This window comes from Bos mutus, chromosome 21 (assembly GCF_027580195.1).
Source record: "Bos mutus isolate GX-2022 chromosome 21, NWIPB_WYAK_1.1, whole genome shotgun sequence".
In the NCBI taxonomy this organism is placed as follows: Eukaryota; Metazoa; Chordata; class Mammalia; order Artiodactyla; family Bovidae; genus Bos; species Bos mutus.
The window spans coordinates 65,757,063-65,772,431 of record NC_091637.1 but is presented as its reverse complement, the minus strand read 5'-3'; the positions used below and the strand labels follow the sequence as shown (position 1 = coordinate 65,772,431).

The window sequence follows — 15,369 nt, the reverse complement described above, 5'->3', positions numbered from 1 at the left end:
CCATTCTCCCCTTCCAGCTTAGAAGAGCCAACCATGACCTGGACTAGGCTGGAGAAACATAACCGAGTTAATGTTTTTGTCCATCTCACAAGAGCTTAATTTCATTTAAAGGGTATGATGCTGGGAGAATGCATCAAGAAGCAGAGTGTTCAGTTTACAGCACAACCTGACCAGCAATTATGTAGAAACAGTTTAGCATGAGGAGGCTCAGGCATCCCATATGCCAGCTGCTGCTGCTGCTAAGTCGTTTCAGTCCTGTCCGACTCTGTGCGACCCCATAGACGGCAGCCCACCAGGCTCCCCGGTCCCTGGGATTCTCCAGGCAAGAACACTGGAGTGGGTTGCCATTTCCTTCTCCACATGCCAGAGGGTGGGGAAATCTCTGTGGGTGCTTCTGGCGCCCTCTAGTGGTGAGGAGGGAGACTGCGGGTCAGCGTAATGGCCTGAGAGGCAGCGGGACTGCCTGACTCCAAATGTTGCATTGATAGGTGACACACGATTTAAAAAAAATCAGGAACGTACACGTGTGAGATCAGTGCACGTATTTCAGAAATATATAGGCTCTTGGAATATTTAATTTTTGCAATACTGACATTATATATAGTGTATGGTATAATATATATTGCTGTTCAGTTGCTGAGTTGTGTCCTACTCTTTGGGACTCTGTGGACTGCAGCACGCCAGGCTTCCCTGTCCTTCACTATCTCTAGGAGCTTGCTCAAACTCATGTCCATTGAGTCGGTGATGTTATCTAACCATCTCATCCCCCTTCTCCTCTTGTCCTCAAACTTTCCCAGTACGGGGGTCTTTTCCAATGAGTTGACTCTTTGTATCAGGTTGCCATAGACATATATATATTCATTATATATAACATATATATTCATAATACATATGAATTTGAGCAAACTCTGGGAGACAGTGGAGGACACAGGAGCCTGGTGTGCTGCATCCATGAAGTCGCAAAGAATCGGATATGATTAATGACTGGACAACAGTATTATATGTATATATATAAATAAATACATATGTTATAGTGTGGGATGCTATATATGTGTTTGCATATAATGTGATGCTATTATGCAAACTGTTTTGGACCTTGCTTGTTTCATCTAAACATATGTTTTGAATAACTTTCCATGTGAGAACATACAGTTTTAACACATTGTCCATTTTTAAAAACTGTTATGGAACTGTTGAAAGCATAAAATATATTCATCTTAGGCCTGTGGCTCGATATATCTTTGCGTGTGCACACTCCGAATGCATTCCTTTTTCCAACAGATGAAAAATGATAATAATCATAATAGTACCCTGAATATGTTCCAGGCACTACTGTAAGTGCTTGGAGAGCTTTCATTACAGTTTACATACTGTTCTGTTCTACAGATGGTTAAGGATAAACAGAGCCGACATCAGCTAAAGCGGTGAAAACAGATATCATTCAGTCACTACAGACTGCAGGGGAAAAGCTGAGTTCCGCTCTGACTTGTGCAGAGGTGACAGGTGTTTTAAAGAGAGGATGAGCGAGTCAGAAGGGACGTGTGGAGGGTGGGGGTTCAAGTGAAAAATCACCAAGGCTGGGTGAGTGCAGATCAGACAGGGCGGCTGGGTCAGAATTCTACCTCCATGGGAGCTGTATCCTTCCTTCTGAGTCCATTTCAAGGGAACGACTTTCAGGTCCTTGAGAAAGACACTCCTGGGCTGTAGGAGGTACCCGTCCGCCTCAAAGGGGCAGAGGAAGGCTCACAACTGCAAGCCCTTCTTAGTAAATGCTCTAGAAGGGAAGTCAGGGCCTGTGGTCAGGGGTCGGCTGGAACAAATGGAAAATTCTCCTAGGGCAGTCCCCTGGCTTTCTCAGGCGGGTGTTTTAATGGGGAGGGGGGTCCTGGGGTCCTCCTAGGGACACAGCCTCGTGCCACAGGAACCAGGCTGGAGTTTCATCATCTCTTCGTGCCCGGGTTTGGACGGAGCCGCTATGTGCCAGGAGCTCTAAGTTCTCAGGATGCACCTTTATTTATGAAATAAGTTCTCTGTGGCTTCCCCCACTCTTCACTGTAGAGACCGAGGCTACTGGGACCATCTCAGGCTCACAGCCATCGTTCTCCTGTGCCAGTGTTACTGGTGGCGGAGTGCCTGGACGCTGACTTGCAGTGTGGAAGGCATGACATTTAAAAGATTTTTTACAGGTTTTTTTGGGATGTGAATCACTTTTAAAGTCTTTCTTGAATTTGTTACAATATTGCTTCTGTTTTATGTTTTTTTTTTTTTTTTTTTTGGCTAGGAGACATGTGAGCTCTTACTGCCCTGGCCAGGTGAAGGTACCCCCTGCATTGGAAGGTGAAGTCTTTTTTTAAAAAATCTACTTATTTATTTATTTATTTCTGACTCCTTATTGCCAAATTCAGACTTAAATTGAAGAAAGTAGGGAAAACCACTAGACCATTCAGGTATGACCTAAATCAAATCCCTTATGATTATACAGTGGAAGTGAGAAATAGATTTAAGGGCCTACATCTGATAGATAGAGTGCCTGATGAACTATGGAATGAGGTCTGTGACATTGTACAGGAGACAGGGATCAAGACCATCCCCATGGAAAAGAAATGCAAAAAAGCAAAATGGCTGTCTGGGGAGGCCTTACAAATAGCTGTGAAAAGAAGAGAAGCAAAAAGCAAAGGAGAAAAGGAAAGATATAAGCATCTGAATGCAGAGTTCCAAAGAATAGCAAGAAGAGATAAGAAAGCCTTCTTCAGCAATCAATGCAAAGAAATAGAGGAAAACAACAGAACGGGAAAGACTAGAGATCTCTTCAAGAAAATTAGAGATACCAAGGGAACATTTCATGCAAAGATGGGCTCAATAAAGGACAGAAATGGTATGGACCTAACAGAAGCAGAAGATATTAAGAAGAGATGGCAAGAATACACAGAACTGTACGAAAAATATTTTCACGACCCAGATAATCACGATGGTGTGATCAGTGACCTAAAGCCAGACATCCTGGAATGTGAAGTCAAGTGGGCCTTGGAGAGCATCACTACGAACAAAGCTAGTGGAGGTGATGGAATTCCAGTTGAGCTTTTTCAAATCCTGAAAGATGACACTGTGAAAGTGCTGCACTCAATATGCCAGCAAATTTGGAAAACTCAGCAGTGGCCACAGGACTGGAAAAGGGCAGTTTTCATTCCAATCCCAAAGAAAGGCAATGCCAAAGAATGCTCAAACTACCGCACAATTGCACTCATCTCACACGCTAGTAAAGTAATGCTCAAAATTCTCCAAGCCAGGCTTCAGCAATATGTGAACTGTGAACTTCCTGATGTTCAAGCTGGTTTTAGAAAAGGCAGAGGAACCAGAGATCAAGTTGCCAACATCTGCTGGATCATGGAAAAAGCAAGAGAGTTCCAGAAAAACATCTATTTCAGCTTTATTGACTATGCCAAAGCCTTTGACTGTGTGGATCACAATAAACTGTGGAAAATTCTGAAAGAGATGGGAATACCAGACCACCTGATCTGCCTCTTGAGAAATCTGTATTCAGGTCAGGAAGCAACAGTTAGAACTGGACATGGAACAACAGACTGGTTCCAAATAGGAAAAAGAGTACGTCAAGGCTGTATATTGTCACCCTGCTTATTTAACTTATATGCAGAGTACATCATGAGAAATGCTGGACTGGAAGAAACACAAGCTGGAATCAAGATTGCCGGGAGAGATATCAATAACCTTAGATATGCAGATGACACCACCCTTATGGCAGAAAGTGAAGAGGAACTAAAAAGCCTCTCGATGAAAGTGAAAGTGGAGAGTGAAAAAGTTGGCTTAAAGCTCAACATTCAGAAAACGAAGACCATGGCATCCGGTCCCATCACTTCATGGGAAATAGATGGGGAAACAGTGGAAACAGTGTCAGACTTTATTTTTCTGGGCTCCAAAATCACTGCAGATGGTGACTGCAGCCATGAAATTAAAAGACGCTTACTCCTTGGAAGGAAAGTTATGACCAACCTAGATAGCATATTCAAAAGCAGAGACATTACTTTGCCAACAAAGGTTCATCTAGTCAAGGCTGTGGTTTTTCCTGTGGTCATGTATGGATGTGAGAGTTGGACTGTGAAGAAGGCTGAGTGCTGAAGAATTGATGCTTTTGAACTGTGGTGTTGGAGAAGACTCTTGAGAGTACCTTGGACTGCAAGGAGATCCAACCAGTCCATTCTGAAGATCAGCCCTGGGATTTCTTTGGAAGGAATGATGCTGAAGCTGAAACTCCAGTACTTTGGCCACCTCATGCGAAGAGTTGACTCATTGGAAAAGACTCTGATGCTGGGAGGGATTGGGGGCAGGAGGAGAAGGGGACGACAGAGGATGAGATGGCTGGATGGCATCACTGACTCGATGGACATGAGTCTCAGTGAACTCCGGGAGTTGGTGATGGACAGGGAGGCCTGGCGTGCTGTGATTCATGGGGTCACAAAGAGTCGGACACGACTGAGCGACTGAACTGAAGTGAACTGCGCTGGGTCTTCGTTGCTGCACAAAGGCTTTCTCTAGTTGCGGCGAGCGGGGGCTTCTCTCTAGTTGTGCTCGGGCTTCTGCTTGTGGTAGCTTCTCTTTTTTGCAGAGCGCGGGCTCTTGGGAACGTGGGCTTCAGTAGTTGTGGCGCTCGGGTTTAGTTGCCCCACTGCATGTGGGATCTTCCCGGACCAGGGATCAAACCCATGTCCCCTGCATTGGCAGGCGAATTCTTAACCACCAGACCACCAGGGAAGTTCTTAGAATATTTTTAATATTTAATATTTTAAACATTACCCAACTGCCCTTCTAAAGAGTTATACAAGGTTGCATATTCATCAACAATAAACGAAAATGCTCTTTTCCTCCCTCTGCTCCCCCACCGCCCCCACTGCAGTGTGAATTTCTTTCTCAGCTCCGTGGTGACCAGTGCATCCCATCAGGGTGGCTGACTTTCCATGGTTGAGCCCCCTTCCCTCTCGGAGCCCTTGTTTTCTTGCTGTGAAACAGGGCGAGGGTACGTCATAATTATAGCAGGTGCCATCTGCTGGCTTCCTCTACCTGCTTGAAATGATCATCTCTAATCCTCCCAAACACCTCCAAGGACTAAACCATTGTCTGCATTTCACGGTTGGGAGCCTGGAGGGCGAGGGAACTGGAATCGCAGCCCAACCTGCAGGCTGCAGGCCGCTTTCCTCCCTAGAGCCCAGCCTTGGAGGGTGAGCTGGAAAGCGGCCATGGGTGGATGGGTCCTCTGGCATCGGGACGGGGGAGCGTTACGGTAATCACCTGCTTGACGTCTCCTCAGAGCTTAGAGGGATGCACCCCTAGGGAGGACCCATCGGAGGAAACCGATTCCTTTTCCTCCTTTATAGTGACAGAAGGGCCAGCTTCCTCTTGTCAATTCTGGGTCATCACCTGTAGCGTCCTTGAAAGAGTAGGTTTCATGGAGAGTTAATTCTATTGTTGTTGTTCAGTCGCTCAGTTGTGTCTGACTCTTTGTGACCCTGTGGACAGCAGTACACCAGGCTTCCCTTTCACCATCTCCTGTGGTTTGTTCAAATTCATGTCCATTGAGTCAGTGATGCCATCCAACCATCTCATCCTCTGTCGTCCCCTTCTCCTCCCGCCTTCTATCTTCCCCAGCATCAGGGTCTTTTCAAATGAGTTGGCTCTTGGCATCAGGTGGCCAAAGTATTGGAGCTTCAGCTTCAGCCCTTCCAATGAATATTCAGGGTTGATTTCCTTTAGGATGGACTGGTTTGACCTCCTTGCAGTCCAAGGGACTCTCAAGAGTCTTCTCCAACAGCACTGTTCAAAGGCATTAATTCTTTGGAGCTCAGCCTTCTTTATGGTCCAGCTTTCACATCCATACATGTCTACTAGAAAACCCATAGCTTTGACTATATGGACCTTTGTCGGCAAAGTGATGTCTCTGCTTTTTAATACACTCTCTAGGTTTGTCATAGCTTTTTTTCCCAAGGAGCAAGCGTCTTTTAATTTCATGGCTGCAGTCAACATCCACAGCGATTTGGAGCCCAAGAAACTAAATCACAAAACCTCACTCCTGGAGAAGGGGGCAAGCAGGTGGGGAGAGGTGGGGCCCCCGTGCGGCCAGAGAGAATCACAGCACTGGCCTCACTTTCAGTACAGCCTCATTTCACACTCAGGATTCACTGAGAAAATCCAGGAGGTCAGAGAGCACCTCCGTCATCTACTTGCCCTAAAGCTGTGCCTCTATGTTAACTTCTCCCTCTCTTCCTTCTCTCAGCGCTGCGTCTCCTTGCGTGCATGCGTGTGTGCTCAGTCACTCCAGTCGTGTCCGACTGTGCGTCCCCATGGACCGTAGCCCACCAGGCTCCTCTGTCCATGGGATTCTCCAGGCAAGAATACTGGAGTGGGTTTCCATGCTCTCCTTCAGGGGATCTTCGTGACCCTGGGATCAAACCCGTCTCTTACATCTCCTGCATGGTTCCTGCATCTCCACCATGGTAGGTGGGTTCTTTACCACTCGTGCCACTTGGAAGCCCCTGAGCCCTCTTGCTGCCCCTCTTTCTGGCAGGCCTGCCGTGTCTGGTCAAGGGCCCGGGTGGGCAGGGGCGGGTGACAGACGAGAGCAGTGTTTGGATTCCTGTCGCCTGGATGAGGTTCCAGCTCCGCTCTGCTCAGAACAGGGCCAGGCCACGTGACCTCCGAGTCTCTGTCCCTGGGCTGCCTCCTGGGTCAGCGCACAGCCCGAGAGACAGCAAGTGGACGTTCCCCGGGGGCAGCACACTGGCCACCCTCTGTGCAAGGGGACCCTGCACAGCCTTCTCTGGGCACCGCCCTTCCTCCCTATGCGTCCAGCCTGACTCCTTGGCACGCCAGGGTTTCTTCACTCTTGGTCTCCTCCGCGGGCACCCCAAGTCCCAGTGGCAGCAGAGACTTGGCACCCTCAGGTGGCTTCAGCTCCTCCCAGCTGGTCCTCACTCTTCTGCATGGGAGCCCCCACCCACCCTAGCTCTTGTCAACTTGCAGGGCTTACCTGTCACCTGCCTGTTCTAATCTTGTCACCCCCTCTGGGTAGAATTCTTTTCAGTTGCCCACTGCCCACGGGCTAAAGTCCGCATTCCGCTGGCCCTTGCACACATCTACAGCCTCATTTTGCAACCACTGTCCCTGGGCCATCTGGTGGCAGCGTAGCTCCAGCAGAACTTCAGGCCTTTCCCACCTCTGGGTCTTTGAGCGCTTCCCTTTGCCTGCAATATTCTCCGCCCTCAGTGGGCAAGGCCCAGGGGGTGCCCCTGCAGAACCCCGCCCTCTCCCTACTGGGTACTGGGGTCTGTGCTGCTCATCCCCACCATCGCTGCCTGGCACATCCCATAAACACCCATGGGATGAGGGCCGAAGGGTCCTCTTCCTCACGGCCACCTCCTTTGGGTGCACAGCCCCTTTCGGGTGGACATCCAGCCCTTTGTACCTTCATTGGCTTGACTGAGTGAGCAGAGTATCCCAGGGATGGAGCTGGGCGCAGGTGACATACAATGAGAAACAGGTGAGGTCCCTGTATGGCGGTGGAGGCTCTTAACTGAGAAACAAAATTGCAAATTGTATCAGGGCTCTGAAGGGAAGGGAGTGGGCTGAGAGGAATGGGGATATCCAATTTGATAGGGTGGTCAGAGAAGCCTTCTTTGAGGAAAAGACATGGCCATTTAGATCCGTGGGATAACAAGAAGCCGGCCAGGCCACTTTGGGGATGGCAGGGGCATGACAGCCTGTGCAACGGCCCTGAGGCAGGAAAGAGGCAAGACTGAGACCGGTGATGGACCAGGTCGGCAGCAGTCGGATCAGAGACTCTTGTTTCTGCAGCAACGAGTTCAGGCTTTAAATGCCTGGTGAAACCACTCAAGGGTTTTAAGCAAGAGGGTGACGTGATCACCGTTTAAGATGCTCTGGAGAGAAGGTTGTCACACTGTCCAGGGGACTATCAAAGCCCACGATGGAGGCCCAAGAGCGAAGCTTGGGTAAGGCGGATGGACAGGTGCAGCTGGGAGGCGTGGGCCCGGGATTCAAGACTCCACGTGCAGGGAGAGCCAGGCTGGCCTCCGGGCTTGGCCAGCGGAGGAGGTGGCACTGGCCCCTGGGATGCAGATGTCAGGGTCGTGGCTGGGAGGTGGCAGGCAGGTGTGGCCCATCCTGCCAGCACTGGCCCCTGTGTGTGGGGTGTTGAGACCATCCCAGGCACCCTGGGCCCCACCACCCACACATGCACAGACATCTGTTGTTCAGAATTCTTTCCACTGTCTTCACTCAGGTCACATCTTAACTCTTAGCAGCCTGGGTTTGATTTTTTTTTTATACTCAAATTTTGCAAGGTCAATGAGTGAAAAATATGGTACTTTTTTAAAAATAGGAAATATGTTGTTATAAATGAACACTTCTGGTACATCCTGAATAATGGACTGAAGACGATTCAAAATGCTTTTCCCAAATGTTCTGAGAAACTTGGATTTTAATATTTTGGGCTTCTCTTGTGACTCAGCTGGAAAGAATCCGCCTGCAATGTGGGAGACTTGGGTTTGATCCCTGGATTGGGAAGACCCCCTGGAGAAGGGGAAGGCCATCCACTCTAGTATTCTGGCCTGGAGAATTCCATGGACTGTATAGTCCATAGGGTTGCAGAGTCGGACACGACTGAACAATTTTCACTTTAATATGGGCCTTATTTATTTATACATGCTGTGCGGCTTGGGGGATCTTAGTTCCCCAAACCAGGGATGGAACCTGGGCCCTGGCAGGGAAAAAACAAACAAACAAACAAAAAAACGAACGCTAACCACTGGGCCACCGGGGAATTCCATGAGAATTTTTTCTTTTCACTCTGAAAATATTTAAATTTTCACTTGTTAAAAAACATTTCCATATGAAGCTCATTGCCTGTCCTAAGTATTTCATTTTCCTAGAGAGATAGTTAAAAAATTCACAACCTAGAAAGAATACAAGTGGCAGGCAACATAAAGGATGACCCACAAACACACAATTCTGAGGTCGCATTAGATGGGCTGGGAACCAGCATCTGCTGGTTTCATCCGGGGCTTTCCCGTCTCTGGGTCTGTTTCATTCTCTGTAAAACAAGGGTTTTGAACTAGACCAGGGTTCCTAGAATCCCAGATTCTGCAGAGCCGGAGGCAGATCGTCGCTGCTGTATTACTAGTTTCTCCAGGGGGTGAGGGTGGTGCACAGTGGCACCAATTGTTTTCAAGTAGGGAATCACTGAAAACTACTATTTATGTTCATGTTTCACGAAGGCTTAACGCCAAGTGTGGAGGACAAGCATGTCGGGTGAAGGACAGCTTCCTGACCCAGGTGGCACAGTGGTAAAGAGCCTGCCTGTCGATGCAGGAGACGAAAGGGACGGGGTTCGATCCCTGGGTTGGAAGATCCCCTGGAGGAGGAAATGGGAACCCACTCTGGTACTCTCGCCTGGAGAATCCCATGGACAGAGGAGCCTGGCGGACTACAGTCCGTGGGGTCACAGAGAGTCAGACACGACTGAGTGACTGGGCACAAAGGGAGGGAACCGGCTCAGTGCCCTGGAGGACAGAGGAGCCCTCCGTCATGCCCAGCACTGTGTGAGGAGACGGGTGGTGGGGGCCCGGGCACGGCCATCAGGGATCCGACACGGTTCCCGTGTCACCTTAGATGGGGCGGATTTGGGGTCTCAAATCATGTCGACAAGAACAAGGGGCTGGGAATTGGGAGATGTGGCTTTTCTGCTCACTGAGCATCTGTGGACCTGGGTATCCTCACCCACGAAGCAACTTGCTTTGGGAGGAAGTTATGCCAGTCTCCGGGCCAGAGAAGCAAGCTCACAAGGGACCTAATGGTAACTTAGAGTTACTGGACTGCGTCTTGGTTTGGGCAGTGGGCCCGTGGTGTTCATGGTGGTTATGAATGGATGAGTGAAGTCAGGAAGCCTCTTTTGCCCGAGATCCCCACCCTGGAGACTCCTGGGCCCCTGTCTGGCTAGGCGGGTAACCAAGTCCACTGGTTACCTAGACACCTCCCCTCCCACCACTCCGTACTTACCAGGACGCCCTCGCCGACCCGCCTATTCTAGAAGCCCAGGGAGCAGGGAACACGTTTCCCCCAAGTTCAGACTCTGAGTTGAAGGGAAAATGTAAAGCGAGGCGTATTTTCAGGTTTATTTGATGTTAATGTTAAATACAAGTCACCTCCGGGCCACTCCCGGGTGTCACGCTGCATCCTCCGGGAGCGATGGAGCCTCCTCTTCAGGCTCTGTCCTTCTGCTGGGCAGCTCAGGAGTCTCGTCTCCGGAAGCTTCTACTTCCTCAAGTGGCTCCATCGGAAAGCGGGTCTCGCAGTTCACCCGGCAGCCCCCTCCTCTTCCTGTCTCCATGTGCCTGCGTGGTGGAAGCCGTTAAAGGCCCCGCACACAGGCGCCACCGGCCGCCTGCCCTGCCCCGTGCTGGCCGTAGCCGGGACGGTTAACCAACCTCGCTGTGCCTCCCGCTCATCTGTGAGGCGGCTGAGCCCCCAAGGGCTCCCCTTTCCCCGACACACGTCTGCCCTTTGCTCCCGGCAGGTCACCTCTCGGCCCTGGGAACATCCTGCCTGATAAGTTCATCTGGGGGGGCCTTGGGCCTCCCTGGAGAGTCTGTGCTAACGGTGGGATTTGCGGGGTAGAGGGCAGAGCTTGGGGCGCACAGAATCAGCTCCATCTTTGGGGGGATTGGACAACACTCATCAGTTGTCAGTGTGACTGACCCCCAATTAAACTGGACACCAAGGCTGGGGCCACGATGGCCAGGAGGAGCCGGGTGGAGGGAGGGAGGAGCCAGGTGTCTGGGAGGAGGGGGGCAGGTGGTGGGGAGGAGGAGCTGGGTGGTGGAGGCGGGTGGGGAGCTCCCAGCCGTCCCAGATCACCCCACTGGCTCCCGCATCTCTCCCTGCGCTGACTTCCATCTGGATCCATCTGGATCCTTCTGCTCATGAACCGTGAGGACGGCAGCTCCGCTCACTTCCACATGTCCTTAAGGGGAATCAGGGAGCCTGAGGTGCTGATGTTGGGACGCTGAACTTGGCAACAGCCCTCCCACCGATGGCCTCGCTGAGTGTCAGGCCGCCCTCGGGGTCCAGGAGGCCTGTTTTCTCCTCTGCCCATCATGCGAGTGACCCCACCTGCCCTGGGGCTGGGTTTGGCTGTTTACCCTCCACAGCAGGCTCTTTACTCCAGTCTTTTTGAAACTCACAGAGAAACAGTTGTGGAAGAAGCAACCTCTAGGTTTCCTAGCAGAAGCGTTTACTATGGAATCATCTGGACTCTGACCCAAAGAGAGAAAGCTTTAAGATAGTCCGCTCAACAGCATCACTTCCTGTGGACATGACCTGCTGTGCGCTCACCTGGGCTAAGTTCTGAGGAGCCTGCCTTCAGTGTGGTCTGAACACCCTCTAAGCAGATGTGGGGTGAACGTGTCCCCTGGGGCTATTTCCCCTGCTCTGCCCGAGTGGAAGCTTCAGCTCACAGCCCTACCCGTGTGGGCCCTGGGGCTGCAGGAGGCAGTGGCAGGTGCCCTTAAATTTACAGGGAATTTGAGAGGTTTCTAGCAAGCGCACTCAGAGAGGGCAGTGAAGACTCTACTAGGGGCCCCACCAGAGACAGTGCAGCCTTAGGGCGACTTCTCCATGTTACCTGTGGTGCCAGGGCTGCCCGACCCTGCCCCTTGATCAGTGCCAACCCCCTCAGCGCATATTCTGACTCTGCGTGTGCTGCCAGTGTGAGCACGTCGGGGTGTGTGTGGGGGGAAGGGGTGCGGGCACAGGAAGGCCCTGAGGACACAGCCGCTCCAGCAGCTGCACCAGCGCCGAAGGGCCGCCACATTCAGGTACCCTCCGCGGTGGCGCACGGCCTGTGTGCGTCTCCAGAGTGGCCCCGTCACCAGACACGCGGGGATGTCCCCGAGGTCGTCACTGAGCCCCGGCTCCAGGAGCTACTTCGGCACGTTCGTCATTGGTGGTGGGTGGCGGGGAGGGGTGGGGAGGAGTCACAGGGCCCGCGTGACAGACAAGGAAGCGGAGGGGCCTGGGTCACAGCCCACCCGCTGGGAGGCCTGAGGAGGGTGAGCTTGTCGCCATGACTCCAGGGAGTGGCTGATCCTGGGCGGCACCGGTGAGGACAGAGAGCCCCTGGGGAAGATGAAGGTGGATCAGCTAGGACCCCAACTCCTCCTCAGCCATCCTGCTCTGCTCTCAAGACTTTAACGTCCCTTCAAGAACCATTTTAAACATCACGGTTAGGGCTCGAGTAATTCCATTTCTATAAACTGTGTTCTGATTCACATTTGCCTACTCGTAAAACAAGGGTGGTCATTAAAAAGTCATCTCTACTTTTTTCCATTAGAGAAACAAACAAAAAAATGAGCTTCTGGAAGGCTCGGGGAAGACAGGGCTGTGGTGGACGGCAGAGTGGCCACCCAGCCTGTGTTGTGAGGGCCTTCCAGCCGGCGTCCCCGGCGGGGCTGCCCGCCCCTCACCGTTACCTCACAGTGATCGGCACCGGCTTGCCCAACACCATGGCTGAATTTAGCGTCATGATGAGCAGTAAAATTCACAGGTTCTTTATTTAGTCCATATAATACACCATTTTTTTAGAGTTTTTCTTCTTTTAAAATTAGATAAAAGAGCATATTAAATGGCAAGTGTATGAAGTTTCTCTTCATAAACAATGTCAAAACGAAAAGTTCTGAATTACAAAACGTTAAAAAATATGTAGGTACTTAACATTTCACTAAAGCATAAAGTTACAGATATTCTCTAAAGAAAAATAACTGTGCCACTTACCTATTTTTGCTGTTTCTATGAACTTTTTTTTTTTTATTCTGTACATAGGACATTTTGTACAAAATATGAAGTCTACATTTTTATTACTCATTACCATAAAACAACGGTACGATGTATGTACAATATTAAAAGGAAGCCACACTAAAGCCGCGCTAAAAAGACACTCGGAACAGTGACATTTCTGATGTACAGATACCTTTTGGAAAGAGTGAAGATGCCAAACGCAGAACTTTATGAAGAAAAACAGTCACCAGTTTATTTTCAATGCAGTACTTTTGAAATCAATTTGGTACAGAATAAACAGTGTATCTATGTAATAATATGTAAGCTGAACAATTAGCACAGGGAATCTGAGTTCTAACTAGGAAAACTTTAAGAGGCCAAAATATTAAATAATACTCTCGTCAAAGAAAATCAGTTTCTCTCAAAACTTTTTTTTTTTTCCCTTTTTTGGTGAATGTTTGTCTTCAATAAAGAGCAGAAGGAAAACCTAGACAAAAAGATGTTCTTAAATGCTGAGCTTTCCACGTCACCCAACACCGAGGTTTTTCGCTTTTTTTCCTCGGGCGAGAGGAGAGGCTTCCCAGAGACCTCTCGGGGACACACCGAGAACATCCTCCGTCAGCTGAAGACTGAAGTTCAAACAATGGTTTATCGAGATACACAAGACGCTGCTTTATACAGTGAAAAGCACCCTTTTTCCCTCAAAAGGAGAAGGCATCTGAACTTTTTTTTAAATGATAAATTTCATAATGGCAAAGTGGAGGGATACTTGTCAAGTTTCTCAGGAAGGTTTCTCCTCCCGCTTTCGGCTGGGGTGGCCTTCCGATTGACTGCCTGCTCTGAACACAAGGGGTCCGCTCCCTCCAAGTGACAGGACCCAGGGAGATGCACGCCATCGGGTGGGGGGATTAACTGAGACCCACGGGCAGGAGCTCCGAGCTGCTTGGGGAACGATGTCTGCTCTGCTCCTCACAGGGTCTGAATGCGTCCCCCCAGACCTTGAGCGAGAGATACATCCCGACGGAAGCCTCTGAAGCATCAAGACATTTAACATCAAGTTGTAGCATCTTACACCAGAGACACGGGAAACTAGAATCACTGGTTGAGGGCAGCTGTGTGCATCTCAAATAGCTTTCGAGCAGGATAAGTCAGTCAAAATACTGGCCACCAGGAGAGACGTAAAGAACAGAGCCTTAAGTTTAAAGACTTTTCTCCTCGTGCTGTCCCATTGAAAACAAAGAGCTTAATACATGCAAGGAAGTCTGAAATATTTAGCAGCATTGAAGACCAGTGAAGACTCAGACGCTGTATTTTCCTTATGAAGCTTCGACTAAGGTGTCCTCTTTGCAACAGAGACTCCTCGGAGGCCATCGCTGCTGCCTCTGCCGCCTCCATGAATCCCTGGGGACTGCACCGTGGGGAGCGGATGGGGGTAGGGGTGGCACTTGCCCATGGCACTGATCCTGTGACTTCTGCCCAAAGGCAGCTGTGGCCTGTCTCGGGCCTAGAGCTGGCCTCACTCAAAATGATTCCCGTCTGACTTTCTATAAAATGTGGAATTCTCAGAGAATTTTATCAATTGAAGAGCCTCATTCAAGGGTAACAACATGTTAAGTAAAGAAAAATCATTCTTCTAAGTAAGACATTGAGCGCGCCACTTTAAAGTTCCAATTCCAGGCAAGAGAAAGCTTATTATTATTATTATTTTTTTAACAAATTTCTCCTATGAGCTCACTCCTGGGACCCTGGTGCTGGACCACAGACCTGGAAATATGGCTTTAGTGACACGCAGCAGCAGGGCGTGGTGTGCACGGCACTGGTTGGAGTAAAGTGATACCTCGGGAAGACACGGCGGGGAGAAGGGTCACGTCACTTTCCCAGTGAGCTGTGTTAAGATCAACAGCATAGAACCACCTCGGTGGGATTAAAAACAAAAACAGACCAAAAAAAAAAAAGCCACCACCCAGAAAGAAACTGTTGGTGTAACAGTCTGAAGGGCTGTACAGTCTTTAAAAATATGTGACACTCTCTTATAGTGTTCCTTTGATTTGAAAACCATTGATATTCTCATAGGACCCACCTACCCTAAATGATTGCAAATCCCATTTGCGGAGAACGTGAAGGTGACGACTGGGGTGCTTTCCTTAGCTCTGATTTTGGGGAACCATCTTACGTGGGGCCGTGCGGGGACCCCGAATTTGGGAGGGTGCGCGCACAGCCCTGGGGGGTCACCATTGTTTGAACTCCTAGTCTCGAGCTGAGGCGGAAGGACGTGATTGCCTACAGACGGGGTTGGAGAAAGCTTGGACTTGAGTGTGACTGACTGGTATGGCACACGGAGCGTGTCTTCTCTACAGGCGGGCGTGGGGGCTAGCGCCCGTCCTGGGGCGCCGGCTCCTCGGCGCGGCCGTGGGCCTCCAGGGCGCTCTTGGTGTGCAGGTCCTGGGGAAGCTCGGACTTGCGGCGCGCCAGGGGCCGCTCCTTCTTCGGGTCCTTCTGTGCCTGCAATGGAAA

At 50.1% G+C, this 15,369-nt stretch overlaps 1 protein-coding gene across 5 annotated transcripts in view; it reads right to left on the bottom strand.

The window, feature by feature from the left end:
• Window positions 1-12,872: 12,872 nt before the first annotated feature.
• PPP2R5C (protein phosphatase 2 regulatory subunit B'gamma) overlaps window positions 12,873-15,369 on the bottom strand; it is a 139,406-nt gene continuing 136,909 nt past the window's right edge. For 4 of the 5 annotated variants that reach the window (XM_070357994.1, XM_070357998.1, XM_070357999.1 and 1 more), the window contains one exon: window positions 12,873-15,357. In XM_070357994.1, coding sequence (XP_070214095.1) covers window positions 15,226-15,357 — 132 coding nt within the window. In that variant the 3' untranslated portion in view covers window positions 12,873-15,225. The remainder of the gene's footprint in view (window positions 15,358-15,369) is intronic. The other variant, XM_070357997.1, reaches the window with a different exon arrangement.